Source organism: Muntiacus reevesi, chromosome 10 (assembly GCF_963930625.1).
Source record: "Muntiacus reevesi chromosome 10, mMunRee1.1, whole genome shotgun sequence".
Taxonomy (NCBI): Eukaryota; Metazoa; Chordata; class Mammalia; order Artiodactyla; family Cervidae; genus Muntiacus; species Muntiacus reevesi.
The window spans coordinates 62,772,699-62,792,819 of NC_089258.1; the positions used below are offsets into that span (position 1 = coordinate 62,772,699).

At 35.6% G+C, this 20,121-nt stretch overlaps 1 protein-coding gene across 5 annotated transcripts in view; it reads right to left on the reverse strand.

Moving 5' to 3' along the window:
• Positions 1-11,727: 11,727 nt before the first annotated feature.
• TUSC3 (tumor suppressor candidate 3) overlaps positions 11,728-20,121 on the reverse strand; it is a 216,965-nt gene continuing 208,571 nt past the window's right edge. For 2 of the 5 annotated variants that reach the window (XM_065947258.1, XM_065947256.1), the window contains 2 exons: positions 16,005-16,067; positions 11,728-12,208 (listed from right to left, as the gene is read on the reverse strand). In XM_065947258.1, coding sequence (XP_065803330.1) covers positions 16,049-16,067 — 19 coding nt within the window. In that variant the 3' untranslated portion in view covers positions 11,728-12,208; positions 16,005-16,048. Of the gene's footprint in view, positions 12,209-16,004; positions 16,068-20,121 lie in introns of those variants that run through there. The other 3 variants (XR_010664615.1, XM_065947257.1, XR_010664616.1) reach the window with 2 other exon arrangements.

Below are 20,121 nucleotides of genomic sequence, written 5' to 3' on the forward strand. Positions count from 1 at the left end.
CCTGTTAATGTGATCTGTTACACTGATTTTTTTTTCTAATCAGTTAAACCATTATATTGCCAGAATAATCTCCATTTGGTCATGCTGTATAAAACTTTTAATATGCTATTGGATTAGACTTGCTGGTATTTTGTTGAGCATTTCTGCATGCAATCATAAGGAATACTGGTCTATAATTTTATTATATTGTCTTTTCCTGGTTTTAGTATCAGGGTAAATGCTGGCCATTATAAAATTAGTAGGAAGTATTCACTCATTCATTTTTGATAAAGAGTTCAAGAAGGATTAGTGTTCATTTTTCTTCATTGGTGAATTCAACCAAATGCTTGAAGCCATCTGGTATTGCATTTTATTTATTGGGAACTTTAAAAAACTGCTTTGATTTTCTGGTTACAGGTCTATTCAGAAGACCTGTTATCTTCTTGATTCACTGTTGGTAATTATGTTTCTAGGAATTTGTCTTTATCATCTAGGTTATTTAATTTATAGTTGTACAGATGTTTATAGTATTTTTTTATAATTTCTGTAGGGTAGGTATTAACATTCCCACTTTCATTTCTGATTTTGGAAATTAGAAATTTTTTACTTAGTCTGAAAAGGTCAACAAAATTGACAAATCTTTAACTAAAGAATCGAGTTTTGGTTTCCTTGACCTTTTTTATTGCTTCTCTTTTTTCTCTGTCTTGCTTCTCCTTTAGTCTTTATTATTTCCTTCCTTCCGCTACCTTTGAACTCAGATTGCTATTCTTTCTCTGGTTCATTAAGATAAAAAGTTAGGGTACTGTTTTGAGATTTTTTAAATACAGACATTATGACTATAGATATCTGACTGTTGTTTACACTGCATCCTCTAAGTTTTGGTATAAAGTGTTTTTTGCTTTCATTCAAGTGTTCTCTAATTTCCTCTGTAATAATTTTTTTCCTTTGATCCACTGGTTGTTTAAGACTGTGCCAGTTAATTCCATGTAGAATTCTTCATTGACCCTTGGACATTGTAGGTTTGAACTGCATAAATCTGCTTATGCACAGATTTTTCAACAGTAAATAGTAAACAGTACTATGTGGCCTGTGGTTGGTTGAATCCCTGGATACAGAGGGCTGACTATCATTTATATGCCAGTTAATCCTTGCCTTGTTCACGTGTCAACTAACTGTGAGTTTTCCAGTTTTCCTTCTTTTACTGATTTTTTCGTTGGTTTCATTCCATTGTGGTTGGAGAAGGTATTTCGTATTATTTCCATATTTTAAAAATTACTGTGACTTTTCTAAAATAGTCTATAAGTTTAGTTTGTTGCTCAGTCATGTCCCACTCTTTGCGACCCCATGGACTGCAGCACTCCAGGCTTCCCCGTCCATCACCAGTTCCCAGGACTTGCTCAAACTCATGTCCATCGAGCTGGTGACGCCATCCAACCATCTCATCTTCTCTTGTCCATAGTCTATAATGGAGAATATTGCCTGTGAATTGGGGAAGAATGTGTATCATGGTATTGAGTGCTGTGTATATGTTACAACTTACTGGCTTATAGCAGTGTTTTTGTTTTCTATTGGCCTTTTTATCTTTGGTTACCATTTGCATGGAGTATTGTTTTCCACCTATTCATTTTAACATATTTGTATCTTTGGATATAAAGTGAGTTTCTTATAATCAGCATATAACTAGATCATATGCACACACACACATACATATATTTAATTTCAAAAAAAATTTACAGACAAAGGTATAATGAACAATATTTTATGTCCCTCAAATCTTTCTAAATATATAGGGTCAAACTTGGTGACTCTGAGTAGAAGAATATTAGATACCCAATCTCAGAAAAGTACTTTTCTACATGTACTATACAATTTTTTTGTATTCCCCTTACTAAAAAAAAGTGTGTATTAGGAGGAGAGAGGAAAAAAAAGAGGAAAGAAGGAAAAAAAAAAAGAAAAAAAAAATACAAGGCAACATTCATCTGTTACGTGTTTCATGTGTACATTATATTTCAATTTCAGTATACATTGCAGTGTGTTTACCACCAAAAGTTTAGTTTCCATCCATCACCATACCATTGGCCCCAATTACCTATTTCATCCTCCCCCACCTCACTTCCTCATTTCTCTGGTAAACACTAATCTGTTCTCTGTATCTATGTTTGTTTTTTCATTTATTTTTTATATTCCACATATGAATGAAATTATATGGTATCCGCTTATGCTGTTGGTATTATTATATATATTATATATAATAGTATATATTATATATCATATATAGAGTATATATATGGTAAATAATATATATATAATGTTATTACATATTATAATAATATTATAATTATATGGTAGTCGCCTTATTTCACTTAGCATAATACTCTCAAGCTCCATGTCATAAATGTCAAGATTTTATCCTTTTTAAGGCTTATTTGTATTCCGTTGTGTGTGTGTGTATGTGTGTGTTATACACACCCGTGACATCTTTATGCATTCATCCATCAGTGGGTCCTTGGGTATGCTTCCATAGCTTGTCTGCTGTAAATAATGCTACGATGAATATAGAGGGACATATGTTTTCAAGTTACTGGTTTTGCATCTGTGGGTGAATACCCCGAAGTTGAATACTGGATTATATAGTAGTTCTATTCTTACTTTTTTGAGAAACCTCCATACTGTTTTCCAAATGGCTAAACAATTTACATTTGACTAACAATATATGAGAGTTCCTTTTTCTCCACATCCTCTCCAACATTTATTATTTCTTACCTTTTTGATAATAGCAGTTCTGATGGGTGTGAGGTGATATCTCATTGGGGTTTTGATTTGCACTTCCCTAATAAGTAGTGATGTTTAGCCTGTTAGCCATCTGTGTCTTACTTAGAAAAATGTTTATTCAGATCTTCTGCCTATGTTTTTTATTGTTTTTTTTTTGTTATGAGTTATTTCTAAATTTGGGATAATAACACCTTATCAGATATGACTTGCAAATATCTTATTTGCTACATTTTTTTGTTGATGATTTCCTTTACTGTACAGAAGATTTTTAATTTGAAGTTTGTTTATTTTTGCTTTTGTTTCCCTTGCCTGAAGAGCCATATCCAGAGAGATATTGCTAAGACCTAAGTCAAGGAGAACACTGCCCGTTTTCTTCAAGCAATTTTATACAGTTTTAATCTTATATGCATCTTCAATCTATTTTGAGTTAGTTTCTGTGTGTGGTACAAAAAATTGTCATTTCTTTTTCATGCGGCTGTCCAGTTTTTCAACACCATTTATTGAAGAGAAAATCCTTTCTGCATTGTATGTTCTTGTTCCTTTGCTATAAATTAAATGTCCCTGTGTGTCTGGGCTTATTTCTGAACTCTAAATTCTCTTCCATTGATCTTTACATCTGTTTTTTTGACAATACTGTGCTGTACTATTTGCTATAACTTTTTAGTATAATTTGTAATCAGGGAGTGTGATATCACCTTTCTTCCCACCCTCCCCCCCCCGCCCCCCCCAGAATTCCTTAATCCAAGGTCTTCTGTGGTTCCATACAAATTTTTGGATTTTCTTTTGTTTCTATAAAAATTGTCATTGGGATTTTTATAGGGATTTCACAGAATTTGTACATTGCTTCAGGTAATATGGAAATTTTGGTAATGTTAATTCTTCCAATCCATAAGCAAAAAATACCTTTCTACAAGTGTTTAGTGTACAGGTGTTTGACCACCTTTGTTCGACTTTTCCTAGGCATTTTATTCTTTTTTGCTGTGATTGTAAATGAGATTGTTTTCTTAATTTCTCTTTCAGTGAGTTCTTTGTTACAAGAGAAGCAACATCTTTTTGTATACTGCTTTTTATACCAAGCAACTTTGTATTCACTTATTATTTTTAGTGGTGTTTTTGGTGGAGTCTTGATGGTGATAGTTGTGGGTTTGTCATATATGGCCTTTGTTATGTTTAGGTATTCTTCTACACCTGTTGTGAGTTTTTAAATCATAAATAGATTTTGAATCTTGTCAAAAGCTTTTTTTGCATTACTGAGATGATCATATGCTTTTGTTTTCATTTTTTTAACATGGTATCATGTTAGTTGATTTGCAAATGCTGAATCATTCTTACATTCCTAGAATAAACCCCGCTTGATCATGGCTATAATCTTTTAAATTTACTATTGTACTTGGTTCACTAATAATTTTGTTTGGGAGTTTTGCATCAGTGTTCATGTTTGTGTTGTCTTTGTCTGGTTTTGTTATAAAGTAATGTTGGCCTTGTAAGTTGGGTAGGAAGCATTCTCTCCTCTTCAGTTTTTTTGAAAGTGTTTGAGAAGGATGGGTAATAAATCTTCTCTGAATGTTTGGTAGAATTCACCTGTGAAGCTGCCTGATCTTGAACTTTACTATTTTGGGAAGTTTTGATTACTATTTCAGTCTCCTTACTAGTAATTGATCTATTCAAGTTTTCTATTCCTTCTTTATTTAGTTTTGGAAGTTTGTATGATACAACGAACTTACCCATTTCTCCCAGGTTGTCCAATTTGTTGGTATATAGTTGTTCACAGAATTCTTCATAATCTTTCATGTTACTGTGGTATCCACTGTAATTTCTCCTGTTTCTGATTTTTATTTATCTGCGCTTTCTCAGTTTTCTCTTACTGAGTCTACTCAAAACTGTCAATTTTATCTTTTCAAAGAAACAGCACTTAGGTTTCATTGATCTTTTCTATTGTGATTTTAGTTTTTATTTCATTAATTTCTGCTCTCATCTTTATTATTTCCTTCTAACTCTGAGCTTTTTTTTTTTTTTTTAAGCTGTTGCTGTTTTTGGTTCTGTTTCTAGTTTCTTTAGGTGTAAGTTTGCTAGTGTTTCTTCTTTCATGAAATAGGCCTACGTAGCCATAAACTTCACCCTTAATGCCACTTAAGCTGTAGTTTAACTATGTAGATATGACATGGTATCACATTTTCATTTTTACTTGTCTTCAGGTATTTTTTAAATGCTACTTTGAGTCTATAGTTGTTCAGTAGTGTATTGTTCAGTTTCCACATATTTGTGATTTTTTTCCAGCTTTTTTTATGCAGTTGATTTTTAGTTTCATATCATTATATTGGAAAAGATATGTGATATGATTTCAAGCTTATTAAATTTACTGAGACTTTTGTGTCTCACTGTATGGTCTATCCTTGAATGTTCCATACATACTTGGGCATTTGTATTCTGTGCATTTGGATAGAATGTTCTGTATAAATCTATTATGTCAACCTGGACTGATGTTTTATTTAAGGCCACTCTTGCCTTGTTGATTTTCTGTCTGGATCATATATCTGTTGATTGAAGTGGGGTCTAAACTCCCTACTTTTATTGTGTTGCTGTCAATATTTTCTTTATTGTTAATAATTGCTTCATATATTTTGATGTTCCTATGTTAGTTGTATATATGGTAATAAATGCTATGTTTTCTTGAAAAATTTTCCTCTTTTCTTTATATAATGTCCATCTTTGTCTATGTTATATTTTTTGGCTTGAGTCGGTGTTGTCTGATATGAGTGTGGCTACACCTGCTTTCTTTTGACTACTATTCAGAGGATCATCTTCCATCCCTGCACTTTGAGCCTATGTTTGTCTTTAGAGCTGAGATGAATCTTGTAAAGGCAGCAGATAGTTGGCTTTATTTTTTTTAATCCACATAGTCACCCTGTGTTTTTTGGCGAGTTCAAAAAATGTATATTTAGGGTGATTATTGATAAATGAAGAATTAGTAATGTCATTTCACTTTTTTTCTTCTGGTTGCTCTGTATGTCCATTTCTGTTTCTGTAATTTTAATTTGGTGGTTTTCTCTGTTTTTATCAGTTTCCTCTTTTTAAATATTTTGTGTCTCTACTCTAGGTGTGTTCTGTGGTTATCATGAGGTTTGCATAAAATTTCTCACAAACTAGTCCTTTGCTGATAGCATCTTTATTTGCCTCTACAAGAGCAGTTCTTTTCTTTCCCTTATGTTTTTGTTGATTCAAATGATCCTTATGTGTTTTGTTACCAAACTGAAGTAGCTATAGTTATTTTTATACTTTTTCTCCTTTTAATTTTTACACTATAATTGTTTAACAACTTATTCTGATACAGTGTTTCAGTTTTCTGACTCTGCCCACCTCAGTTTTATGTACTTTTTGCCTTTTTCCGCTCAGATAGAACTTCTTTCACTACTTCTTTATAAGGCAAGTCTAGTGGAGATTAACTACTGTGGCTTTTGTTCATCTGGAAACTCTTCCATTTTTCTTTCACATCTGAAGAATGACTTTGCTTAACAGTATTCCTGGCTGACAGTTTTTCTTTTGATATTTGGATTCTATCATTCCATTCTCTCCTAGCCTATAGAATTTCTGCTGGGAAGTCAGCTGATAGTCTAATGGGAATTCCTTTGTAGGTTACTTTTTTCCTCTGGGTGCTCTTAAAATTCTTTGTCATTGACTTTTGCCAGTTGCAATCTTCCCAACCCAGGGATTGAACCTGCAACTCTCGCATTGCAGGAAGATTTTTTTACCATGTAAGTCACTAGGGAAGCCCAGTGTGTACTGGAGAAGGCCTTTTTGTGTTGAGATAATTAGGTATTCTCTTAGTTTCATGAATTTTATATACAGTTGCTTCCCCAGAATTGGGAAGTTACCAGCTAATATTTCCTTAAACAAACTCTGTGCCCTTCTCCTTCCTCTCTTCTTCTTCTGGATACCCATTATTTTCATGCCGTTCTTTCCTAGCAGAGTCAAGTAGTTGTCATAAAATTCGATTTAAAAAATATTCTCCTCTACCTGAATCATTTCTGGAGTTCTATCTTCAAGAACATGTAAGAGAGAAAATCAGCAACTCATTCCCAATGTTTTCAAATATGATCTTCATCTATTTCTTCAGCTCCAGAATTTATTTTTTTGAGTTTAAATATCTGGTAAAGTGTTCCTTCTGTTTATTAATCTGATTCTTGAGCTCACTGAACTGCCTTTCTTATTTTTCTTATAGCTTGTTTCTTCATGACAACTATTTTTAATTCTCTTTAGATTGTAGTGTTCTGTGACTAGAAGTTTGGTTTCTGGAGAATTGTCATTTTTCTCTTTGTGACACTGTTACCATGGTTTTTCATGCTGCCTGATGAGTTGTTCCTCTGCCAGCATATTCTGAAGTAGCAAACACTTTTCTTCTTTAGATAAAGCTTGCCTTTGACTCTGATTTTAACAATTCAGCAAGTTGATAGCTAGAGGCCATTGTTTTTCAGTAGGTGGCATGATAGCAGGAGTTACTGGTTTCTTCTACCTGGACCACCTGTGGCTATAGTTGAGAATCAGTACTTTTTATTCATGGTGTTTGATAGGTCTCTTAGGTTTCATAGACTTTGCTCATTTGTCCTCCATTCTTTTTGGTTTTATTCCTCAGACTGGATCATTTCAGCACCTCTCTCTGTTCTGCTGTTGAGCCCCTCTAATGAATTTTTCAATTCAACTATGGTATTTTTTAGTTTCATGATGGTATTTGATTTAATCATTTCTATTTCTTAATTCATAGTCTGAGACATTGCTAACCTTGTTTCCGTTAGCTAACGGTTTCATTTAGCTCTCTGAATATGTTACAGACAGGGGGAGTCTTTATTCTAGTAAGTCCAATGTCTGCTTTCTCAGGAATAGTTTTCTGCTAATTTTTTTCTTTCCTGTGAATAAGACTGTTTTCTTGTTGTATGCTTTTATTTTTTGAAATTGCTCATTTTTAAATACTATAATATGGCAACTCTGGAAATTAAATTCTGCTCCCTCTCCAGAGTTTCTGCTGCTTATTGTAGGTTGTAGCTCTATAGTGACTTCCAAAATTCTTTTTGTAAAAACTGTGTGTAGCATGTGAAGTTTCTATTTCGTTAGTTTAGTGGTCAGCTAGTAGTGTGACAGAACTTTCCTTAAATGCTTAAAGCCACAAAGAAAAGGAAAGAAAATACTCTCCTGGTCTTTGCAGATTGACTGTGTGTGTTGCCCCTTCAACACTTACCTAGGGTTTACGGCTCCGCTTTGGCCTCCACTTCCTGCTTGGACTTCGGTGTGAAGACTGACAGGAGGTAAAAGCTTAAGGTCTTTGCATGTTTTTTACGAGGATGTATCCTGCCTTGGGTTACTGGCAGGTCCTTCCAGATTCCTTAGAATATGAGGGTGCTTTTTGAAGCCCTTATTCCTCAAAGTATGTCACGCCCGTTTTCCGGCCAGGCTTTCAACTCTGTCTGTTTTTTGTTGCAGCTACTATCTTTTGCCTAGGCAGCAGCAGCATGTTCATTTACCTTCAGAGTTTTTGGAGAAACACCCTTTGTGTGTAGCCTTTTTGCTACCCTGAGTGACTTCTGAGTTAGGTGAAACAAAGGCAAGCCCCTTGCCTCAGTTCTCCCAGGAGCCTCCAGAAAAATGAAAACAAACACTGTGCCTTGGGAACAAGGTCCGTTCTGCTTCCTCAGAACCACGCCAGGAACACAGGCTGCCACTTTTCTGAGGCTGACTGGGGCAGAAGGTTGAGGAAAAGAAAGATGAAATGCCATCAAACTATCCTCCTGGGTTTCAGGTTTTATTTTTTTGTTTGTTTTTAAAGCATTTACTTGGCTCCTATAAGACTTAAACTATTTTACAGGCTTTCAACAAAATTAACATCTGCCAGTTTTTGTCAGTTTTTCTAGTGTTTCTGTGGAGGGGATAGGTCCCTACAGTTCCTCATTATGCCACTTTTGTTGACATATATGCAAATTTTTAATGGAAGTAGATGCACCAACATTTAGGTGAATGTAATATGGCTTTCCTATTAGTCCGAATATGTGACCCTTTATTAAAACTTTGTGCACTTACACTCTAGTTATGTCATAAACATCTGCATATATTTCAGAATAATAAGTAGGTAAAGAAGGAACATGGAAAATGTTCCATGGAAAATGACAGATGTGCTTATGAATCATATAAGGAAATTTAGGGATGGAGTTGTGTACATACTTATATTCTTTGATTATAACTAGCTACTATGCTCACTCATTTTCTACTATTAGAAATTAAGTCAGTTTAGCTTCCTGCTGGTGGAGGAGGCAATGGCACCCCACTCCAGTACTCTTGCCTGAAAAGTCCCATGGACGAAGGAGCCTGGTAGGCTGCAGTCCATGGGGTCGCGAAGAGTTGGACACGACTGAAGTGACTTAGCAGCAGCAGCAGCTTCCTGCTGGACTAGGAAAAACATCTTGTTTTAATGTTTTATTTAAAGTTAATGAATTCTGTGGACTCTGAGGAACAGTAAGTCTCTAAGCCACTCACACGTTTTGACCCTAGAGGCCAGAGCTCATGTGTTTGTCCCGTAAACCAGTCCTTCTTGAAGCACAGTGTTCAGGGTCTTTGATCTTGGTATAGGGTAACCACTCTCTTCGTGTACCCTTGTGGGAGATTCTCCTAATAGCAAGAATGGGAATACCTGGCAAGCTCTTTGGTTATAAGATCTCATCTCCCCAAATGACCATGCTTGCTGATTATAACTGACAAGGATATTCCTTCACATGACAGAAAAAGGAAAATTACAGTAAACAGACAACACTATTGGGCTTACTCATGTGAATATCCAGGTAAGGAACAATGTGCTGAGGAAAAGGGAGCACTTTATTCATCAGATGTTATTATATTAATAGATGAAATTTTCATATTAAGATTTAAATGGAATTTTACTCCTTTAGATGGAATTTTATATCAAGATTTTTCTCTCCAGCTGAGTAGGCAAGTTAATTCCTTTTATTCTAACTGGAGATGGTTAAACATAAAATCTGGTTTTAAGGGAGACTTCCATGCAGTGAATCTAGCTGAAGTGACTTTTAAGGATATAATACACCACATACAGATTCATTTTTCAATTTAAATTATTTGACAAAAGTGAAGCTATCTTATGTTTTGTATGTGGTTTTCCACATGCTACATTCTGAAAACAAACTACATTTGAGCTACTTCCTGTAGTTTTGTCTGTAGCACTTTCCAGGAATGACTTATTTTGAGGCAGATTTTTTTCCTTTCCCTAATGCAATAATTGTCTATAGAGGAGCAACAACTCTTCAAACTGAAACTCGGGGGGGAAAAAGTCATAGGTGGCATATATTTAATATTTGGAGAACATTACAGAATATAGGCTAGAAATTTTTTACTCATCTGGGATAGGGAAGTTCTCTACCTCAGTCACAGTGTCTGAGAACTAGCTGACTTTGGTCATAATGAAACATTATTAGGCTTTATAAAGATATTAGATGTGTGCAGTTAATAAGAATTTTGAGCTTTAAGGGAACAAGCAAAAGTAATTGTGTAAAATAAAGAAGCTTTACTCAATGTAAAATTTGGCCTCAAACTCCCAATTTTGGTGCTTGTCCTGAATGAACTTTAGAAAACAGAAGAGTATTCTAACAGATTGAGATTTACAGGTCAATGCTACCTAGCTGTAGACATTAAACAAATTACTATGATCACTTACAGCTTTCCCATAAATGCCATTCCAATACTGAATTGATCATTCTGTGTACAGGAACTGGGAGAGTAAATGTGATTTTTAATATAGATTTTGGGAGCATGTGTTAAGGTTAACATAGTTGAGAATTTACATTATGATTTTTGCTGAATATCATCGTGTTTCTTCTTGCTAGCACACACACTGCCCTGGGATTTAACTTCATATATCCTTGTAGGTTTTTATGTTTCCCATTCTTTTCTGAATTTTCTAGGTACAAAACGTGTAGTTCACTGGACATGCACTTGAGTCCTGGTTTGAGACTACATAGCTGGAACTCCCAACTAACAAAGATTTCCATGGTCTGTTACTCAGATCTTAAGGAAAATTAGATAACAAAGCCTAAAAAAGTTTATTGAGCTGACTAAAATTAACTGTGCTTCTAAATCCTTCTTTAGATTGCACCACAGAAAGTGGAAATTCAGGTTCGAGAATCTGAAAGTCCAGTTTCTTTGTGGCTTTCAGCTTCCAGTACTTAAATAAGTCAGATAAAATATACACTTCCTGTCTAAATGCCTAATTTACAGAGTTGCTGTGAAGAAAAAAATACCCTAACAAATGGGAAGGTGCTTTATAAGCTAAAATACAATATACAAACATAATAATGGTTACTCTCCTATATCTGATTTTCAAGAATATTTCATTGAGTCCCTCACTCATATTAGGATAATTGCTCTCTATCAGGGCTTACCAGGTGGCCCTAGTGGTAAAGAAACCGCCTTGCCAGTGCAGGTGATGTAAAAGATGTGGATTCAGTCCCGGAGTCAGGAGGAATCTCCTGGAAGAGGAAATGGCAACCTGCTCCAGTATTCTTGCTTGGAGAATCCCAGGGACAAAGGAGCCTGCTGGGCTGCAGTCCATGGGGTCACACAGAGTCGGACACGACTGAAGTCACTTAGTACACACGCACACAGCCTCTGTTCAGGTCTGGGAATGAGTCTGGATGACTGGCCTCTTCCACATGACACAAGGGGATGATGTCCCAGTGGGTTAGTTTTGTGGTTGTAAGTCTGGATTCTTGGGTCACACTTCTGAGTTGGGGAAGAATTCATTCCTAGCTCTGCTCTACTGCTCCCACTGCCTGTTCCCTGAGGCATGCTGGTTTAGTCATGTCTGCTTTAGATTTCTATCCCCGGAAGGACCTCCGTTTCCCAGGGTAGGCATCCGTGTGCTATTTGTCCAGCTCCCTGCCCCACCTCCTTCATCTAGTTATGTTTAATAAGAACAAAACACTATTTGTAACCATACACATCCTTTATACTGAGACTGAGGAAAGCATAAGTTTTCAGTACATGACATATTTTCATGCATACACCTATCTCTGTACAATCCCAAGAATTGTTGAGGATACATTTCATAGTTTCTCCTTTACTAACATTATAGTTTTCTTTACTAATGAGTTAACAGCTTAAAAGCATGAATTCATAATTACATTGTTGTTTATTTCGATCTATAGCATACACAGACTATAATTTGCTGGAAAAACTCTTCACTGTTGCCTTTGTTCTTTCCATGTTAAATTTAACCATCCATCTCTATAAATTAAGTTTACCAGGAAAACTCACATTTAAAAAAAATTTTACAAGAAACAGCTGGATTATCACAATCAGCAAGGAAATGGACTCGAGAATTGGAACTAGTATGTCTGGGACACTTTGTCTTCATGGTCAACAGTCACTTTATGCAAATCCCACTCGGCTTCACTTAATTAAAAAGCTGAAAAAGAAAGAAAATTCTGTGCTGAAAATAAAACACAGTGTGCTTTTTATTCTACATTAACTTAGTACAGGTAAATATAAAATAAAAATGTAATGTCATACACAGTTACATTAATTCACTTCATTGTAAGTTTACATCAGGGCAATTTCTGTGAACTAGATCCTGTAATGGGATCAGGTGAGACTAGGTCAGAGGTGGAAGCAGATGCTGATAAGAACTTGAATTTGTGGTGGTTAAGTGTGGTTAAGTTCTGTGAGCCATTCTCAGTGTTAGTAAGACTACTAGTTAAATTGGTATTTAAACTGACAACACAGGGGAAGAAAGGGAATGAACTGAAACATATACTTGGATCGGGTCATTTCAATATTTTAGACAAAATATTTTTTCTAGTTATTTAATTAATATGCATTTATTTAAAATAACTAAAGACTTTTAAGAATTTTATAATTTCACTATATTGAACAGTCAAAAATAATTTATTATAAATCATAATAAAAGTATCATCAGATTCTGATGAAACAATACAAATAGATGTTAATACATATAGAAAAAAAGTAAAAAGTAACTATTTTTGCCTTTCTTGATTTCCCTAGGCAACACTTTTATCTATGAAAAGAAATGTAAGTTTGTAATATCATAAGTCAATTTGAATAACATCATTAAACTTTTGCTGGCTATTTGTACCTTTCTGCTAACGTGTAGCAAGTTTGCTTTTTATAGTCTTGACAACATAACTTTAGGACAACCAGAGATGAACCAATTGTTAACTAAATATTAAAACATTAATATTAAAAATATTAATGGTTACTATAGTTGAAAAACCATATAGTTGGGAAATTGTTCAAACTAATAACTTTAATACTTGAACACTTAAATTATAATATCCTAGGCATATGTTACTTCGTCTTTCTGAACCTCGGTTTCCTCATTAGTGAAAAGAATGCTTGTTTTGGATGATCTCCAAAGTTCTTTCCAGTACTAATGTTTATTTTAATCCTGTGATACTATGTAAATAGTAAAAAAATATATATATATATATAACATATATATACTATATAGTGAATATAAATATAATATACTGCATATACTATATAAATAGTAACTATAAAGCATTATATAAAATATTTAAATTATATATTTAAATACATATTATCTCTATTAGTTTATAATATATAATAAAGCAATCATGCAATACAGCTTAAACTTTTCATTACCCTATCTTTTTCTGAGGAATTACTAAGTTACAAGATAAAAATCAAGGGCTGATATCTAGAGGCAACAAGACATTGCTTCTGTTTTTTGAGATAACAAGTTATGACTTAAGTACTGCAAGAGTAACATTGCCATGAAGATCAGCAGTAACATTCCTCAGAGCATTAGGATACTGCTGCTGTTCAATCCACCCAATCTTGAACAACAGTGGTGGCAAAGCAGGTGTTTATATATATCACATGTAGATGAACACTTTGGCTTTCTCTGTCCTCAGTTATAAGGTTGCCCTGAAGATAAAGCTGACAGTTAAAAAAGGAAACTTCACCATAAAATATTTAAAACTGTAATGAAAGCTGCAAAACATAATTTTAAAAATATTTGACAATTTACAGGGTTTTTTTAAAAAATAAAAATAGCCTGAACATTTCAAGCTATGGCATACTAAAGATCACCTTTTATAAAAATACTACTATCATAAAAGCAAGAATATGACCCTTTATGATCATTTTATGCTTGCTAACTTTTTGATTCTGGAAAGATTAAAAAAGTTCAACTTTTATATGTTGTATGATTATAACAATAACAGTGTGTTGGGGAACATGGGCAGAAGAGACACAGGTTTGGAGCAGGATGAGCTTGGCTTTAGAGCTGAGGCTGAGGTGACAATGTGGTCTGAGGTCTGGTTCTAGGTCTTAGGTCAGAATTTGGCATGTCTGTTGGGACTGAGAAGTCATCTCAAAGGAAAAAGGAAGGTCCAGGAGTATCCTGTTACAAAATCCAGGGCATAAGATATTCAAGAGAAGATGGTTAACTAGAATCCTAGAAGGGTTACGTGGGTTGCCACATGAGAAGAGGCATCTGGGTTTGATTACGGGGTGGCCGCTGGAGACCATATTATATGTAAAACACATTCTTTTTCTCCTCCTGTGAAATATGAAGGACGCACCAAACAGTGGTTGGTATTTTGTTTAGACTTCTCTTAGAGTAATTAATTCACCTGTTCCCCAGTGTTTTAAAACTTCAGAATGGATGAAGTGCTCTTGAATGAATGAATTCTGTCCAACTGAGATCAGCTTAAATTCTCTACCGAGATCTTCAGCTGGCCAGAATTTTCTTTTCTAACGTTCTCACTTCCTGTTCTCAAACTGGGGAAGAAGTCAGAGACTTCTGGGTATGTCCTGGCACTGTCACACAGAAATTGCTTACATGGATAAGAGGCAGCTACTGATGTCATCCTGGAGTCAAAAAGTGTAGAAGGGAGGAAAAGCCTTGGTTCTTTACTCAGAACAAGGAGAGGCCACTAGTGAGCTCACGCCTATTCCCCAACCCTTGGAGTTAGAACTTAATGATTCACTGTTCTCGGGATTTTCTAACCTTTATCTTCACAAGCGTTCTAAGGGGATGCCAGGGAGAAGTACATGATGGCTGCCAGCCAGGACTCTTCGGCCAGAAGCCCTGGGGGCTCTCTTCTTTGTGACAGAAACTTACCGAACCCCGAAAAGTTTTCAAGTCTGAAGTACATGATCTAAAATAAAGGTCTAAAGAAATTCAGGATTTTATTAGCAGTTGGGAAACAGATCTTTGCAAGCGGTAAGCTTTCTGAATCTGTAGCTACACAGGGTGAGATCTGTCAAGTCTTATGACTGCTAAGGCCACATCTCTGTAGCCTACACAGAGGGGGACATTTTGGAAGAGGCTGGTAACATTATCGTTCATAACTCGATGTGGTCAGAAACATGGATGTTGGGTCTGGGGGAAAAGACCAATAGAGCTTGTATGTGGGATGAAGTTGGTGGTCAGATAAAAACAGAACTTAGGGATCACAGGAGCTTCCTCCTCGTTCCCTGCGTTCAGGGGGTTGCTGAATGGTGGAGTTTCTGCCGGAGTAAGAAAACTGTATTTACACCATGGAAATAAGCCTCCAGAGCTTCCTCTGCTGTGTGTCTCTGCTCAGAACTTGTCTTCTGAGGTCTGAGGGGTGGGGATATGTGCTGCAAGATAAAAAAGCCTAGATTCTGAGTTTTCTATTAAAATCACATTGGATTTATATAGAGGTTCCTAATATCTAGTTTTGAATTACCAAACATTGATTAAAAAATTAGTTTGTGTTTAGAAGACTTGTATTTTACTATTCTGAAAATTAAGACTTATACTGTTAGTGGGAAAAGGCATCTGACTACATTTTTCCTTGGCAGAATTCAGTATATTTCTGTTAGCTGTATAGTTCTGTTTTCTTCCCTAAAGTAATAAAACAGAAATAACCAAATGCAGTCATATTTTGTTGGAAGTGGAGGACATATGCATGCATATGAATATTATTGTTTAAAAAAAAATACTGTGCTTGTCAGTGGTTAACTCTGTGGACCAAAGTCTTATTACTGGAAACTTTATCCAAGGACTTGTTCCTGCAGCAGCTAAATACAACAGCATGAGACTGGAATATGAGATCTCACAGTTCAAAGTTATCTTGCATTTGTAAAACAATAGTCTGCCACAACATGTCTTACTTATGAGATAAAGACTATGGTTGTTATCTGAAAGATGAGGAAAACTGAGGCTCAGAGAAGATGAAAAGACTTGCCTGAGGTTACAGTTTTAAAGTGCCATGGTCCAAATCTCATCTTCTCACTCAAAGTCCAGATCACTTTCCAATACACCACAGTGAAATACAACAATATGGAAAAAATAGTCCTTGAGATTCGATTTCCACTTGTACAATAGTATTACATAGACTTAGCACTGTATTCTTTATGTAGACACTCTCCAGATCTTCACTGACTCATATCTAAGTCTTTGGTCCTTCAAGATATTCTTCAAAGCTGGAACTCAGCATCAGAAAAGCAATCCCAGTGAAATTCTTATCAATGACACATACTGTGGGGGTTGATCACCACACCATTTCTGTTTTCTATTTGTATAGCTTAAGACTGTATTTTCTATTTCCCCTATAGATGAAAGATCTACATCTAAGTAAGATATAGAAATGAATGGGATATTGTTACATACTGCATGTCCTGGGATTTTTTCGCCTTGCTGTGCTGGTTCATTAGTATACTTAAAATTCATCAGGAATGTCTTTCATGTCTAGCTGTTATTCTGTACTTTCCCTTAGAGAATGTTGATCAATTTTTTTTTTTTAAACTCATTGTTTCTCAAAGTAACTCAAAGGAACCAAAGACATCATGAACTACAGGTATCTTGTTAGTAGTTTTTCTATGTCCAGTGTAAGCTTAATTAGTGTATATTTTTTGATGCCGGCCAGCTCGGGGTCATCTGAGGTTGCAATAAGTATCTTTAGAGCCCAGGCTCTGGAACACTGTTTGCGCACACTGCACCCCTTCAGTGCGGTGGAACGACCCGACAACTCCATGGGGGTGTCACGTGATGCGAATTCCACCTTCTGGAGTTGCGCAGTGTGGCAAACCAATGCTCCTCTGTCCGCTGTTTCTATCTTAATGGTTCCCGTTGCATTTAGATAAGAAATAAATAGAAAATGCTTCTGAGTAAACATACTCCATTAATAAGTACCTGATGAGCACCTGCTATGTGCACAACACTTTGGAGATACTAAAAAGGCATAAACACGGCCTTCTGTAAAGTACCTCACAACACTCCAGAAGGAAAGGGACTTCAACACACAGAAGTCACATATGGATACTTAACGAAAAAGGTAATGTGGTAAAATGCTACTGAATAACCAAGCGCTGAAATGGCTAAGGACGGGCAAGAGGTAGGTGAAGTACTTTCTTCTGAGAACCTGCAACATTTCATGAACTATAAATTGATGATGTAATTTATCCCTTCAAAATGCTCAGACACATATTCATTATTATGCCAAGTTTACAAACGAAGAAATAAGCTTAACAAAGTTGTTATCCAACCCCATAAAAACATATTTTTACAGGTGAGGGAAAAAATGAGACTGAGAAATTAAGTAACTCCAAGTCCCAAAGTTAGTGAAGAGACTATGTAAGATTCAAACCTGTATATATGCCTGCTGGGCCAGAGTTCTTAACTGACGTACAAAATGACACAGCGAATTTGAACTCATGTCTTGGATTCTAAATATTTTCCCATTATACCACACCATCTCTCTAAGACAACTAAAGAATCATAAACAGGTAGCAAAGTGAGGGAATTAGTAGACAATGTTCTATGCTATTTTCCTACTCAGAGACTTGATCTGTTAAATAGTTTTATAGAAATTCTTTTGAAGAAAACTTTTGAATCAAAGTGTGTCAGGGGCAACCAGGGGGAAAGTAATTACCCATAAGAGGAGACATTCATGTATGAACACTAGCATTTTGCTCTTGGAAAATGGAACAAGCCCTAAAGCTAATCTTTATTTAATATACAAAATAAATTCTTGCTACCACTAGAATACAATTTATTTTTCTGAACTATGGGTCTGATGGTGATTAGATCAGATTCTTAATACCTTTGTTATTTCACTAATTTCAAAGGATTCGAGAGCCCAATTAAGTTCCTCAGAAGGTTCAGAGAAAATCTGAAGTTGAACTGAATCATGCAAATAAAAAATATAAATCATGCAAATAAAAAACAACACTTGTTTAATCTTTAGCCAAAAAAAAAAAAAAAAAAAAATCCTGCTCAGGAGAAATTACATATAAATGTGTAATTTACATCAGAACTAATGATAATAATCAGCAGAAAGTAGTTTTTGAGTAAGTAATACTGTGTGCCACATACTAAGTACCAGGCAATGTGCTAAGTGGCTTACATCATGTAACCTTTCCATGATGTCAAAGTATGTAAACATTTCCCACTTAGAAATGAGAAAACCAAGGTTTAGAAAAGTTATTTAACTTTCCCAAAGTAACCGAGTGAGTAACAGGTAGATTAAGGATTTAAATGACAGAAGTTTGCTTACTGAAACTTAAAAGATGATCTGGGAGAATTCAGTGATGGCATGAAAGATGCTGATACTATAGGGGGAAAAAAAAACCTTAAGACCAAAATGTGGGGAAGATTTATGGAAATAGGGTAAACGTGTAACAGACTTTTATCCCTTTCAGTAAGTACACAGAGCAACAACAAAAAAACAGGAGTGTGAAGTACTGAGAAAATAAGAAACACATGAATGTTTAAGGGTCTATAAAATGGAAAAGCAGAAAGACCATTCTGTACAGAAGAAATTAAAGGCTGTCGATCAATTAAAAATTGTGAGGAAATGAAAAATTAGTTTATAGACATCAGTGGCATTTCTTGGTATAAAAGTTATAAATCGCAAACTTAAAACACAGACATCAAATGCCACCAAAGGCCGGGGTATTACACCGAAGAGTGAGCTGCGGCATTGAAGCTAAAGCCCTGGCTAAAGGTGTTTTTCAATTAGCAGATGGTGTTATGTTCAAATGTGCATTTTCAGTAAAGAATATCTCGCATCTTATCCAGTATCAACCAGAGTAGGTAGAAGAGGAAGGTTTTTCCATTCTTTTAGAAGAAAACTGTTTTTTTGTCCTGGCAGCTCATCTCAAGGACAAGGAAATGGTCTTGGTTAAGAAAGTTTTTTTTTTTTTTTTTTTTTTTTCCAACAAGCCTACTTTAGTGTATACTGGTACAAATGATTGGGGGTTGACTTAGCTCTTGGTCACCAGGGTTTATGATTCATTATCATAAGCACTAACTTCCTTTGAATATGGACATCCATGCGGTCTTTGCAGAGGGCAGGGCATATCTTCTGGCATATGGAATAGCCTTTCTCTTGTTATAATCATGGTGTCCAGAATCTTATTTTCTCCTTCCCTATGAACTATCATTTTCCAATAGGAACAAAGTTTATTGGTTTTTTTTTTTTTAATCAAATCATATTATGCTGGTGCCACAGAAACATGCTGCTGGGATTGCAAAGTGTCCCTCCAGAAGATGTTCATCACTGACCGAGTCTCTCCCACAGAGTAGCTCAGAAGGAAAAGGTTTCTTTTTTCTTTTGTACCAACGTCTCATCTTTTAACTCCTGGAGAAGGAAAAGGCTACCCGCTCTAGTATTTTGGACAGGAGAATTCTATGGACTGTACAGTCCATGGGGTCGCAAAGAGTTGGACATGACTGAATGACTTTCACTTTTCAACTATTCCCAGAATGACTTCTCTCTCCCCTTCTTTCATTTATTCCTTCTCTCACTCTGACTTCTGCATTATGTTTGCCTTTTCTCCAGTGAACTAGCTGGATCGATACTTTCTTCCCCACTATGCTGCCTGGTTTCTAGAATTTAGCTCAGGATTATTCCAACTCTCTGGTGTATATTCTCCTTCTAGTGCTTTGGGCAACAATTGCTCTTGATTTGTTGTTATTACTGTTCAGATGCTCAGTCCTGTCTGACTCTTTGTGATCCCATGGACTGCAGCACACCAGGCTTCCCTGTCCTTCACCATCTACTGGAGCTTGCTCAAACTCATGTCTATTGAGTTGGTAATGCCATCCAATGATCTTGTCCTCTGTCATCCCCTTCTCCTGCCTTCAATCTTCCCAGCATCAGGGTCTTTTCTAATGAGTTGGCTCTTTACATCAGGAGGCAGAAGTATTGGAGCTGTAGCATCAGTCCTTCCAATAAATATTCAGGATTGATTTTCTTTAGGCTGGTTTGATCTCCTTGCAGTCCAAGGGACTTTTGAGAGTCTTCTCCAACACCATGATTCGAAAGCATCAGTTCTTCGGTGATCAGCTTTCTTTATGGT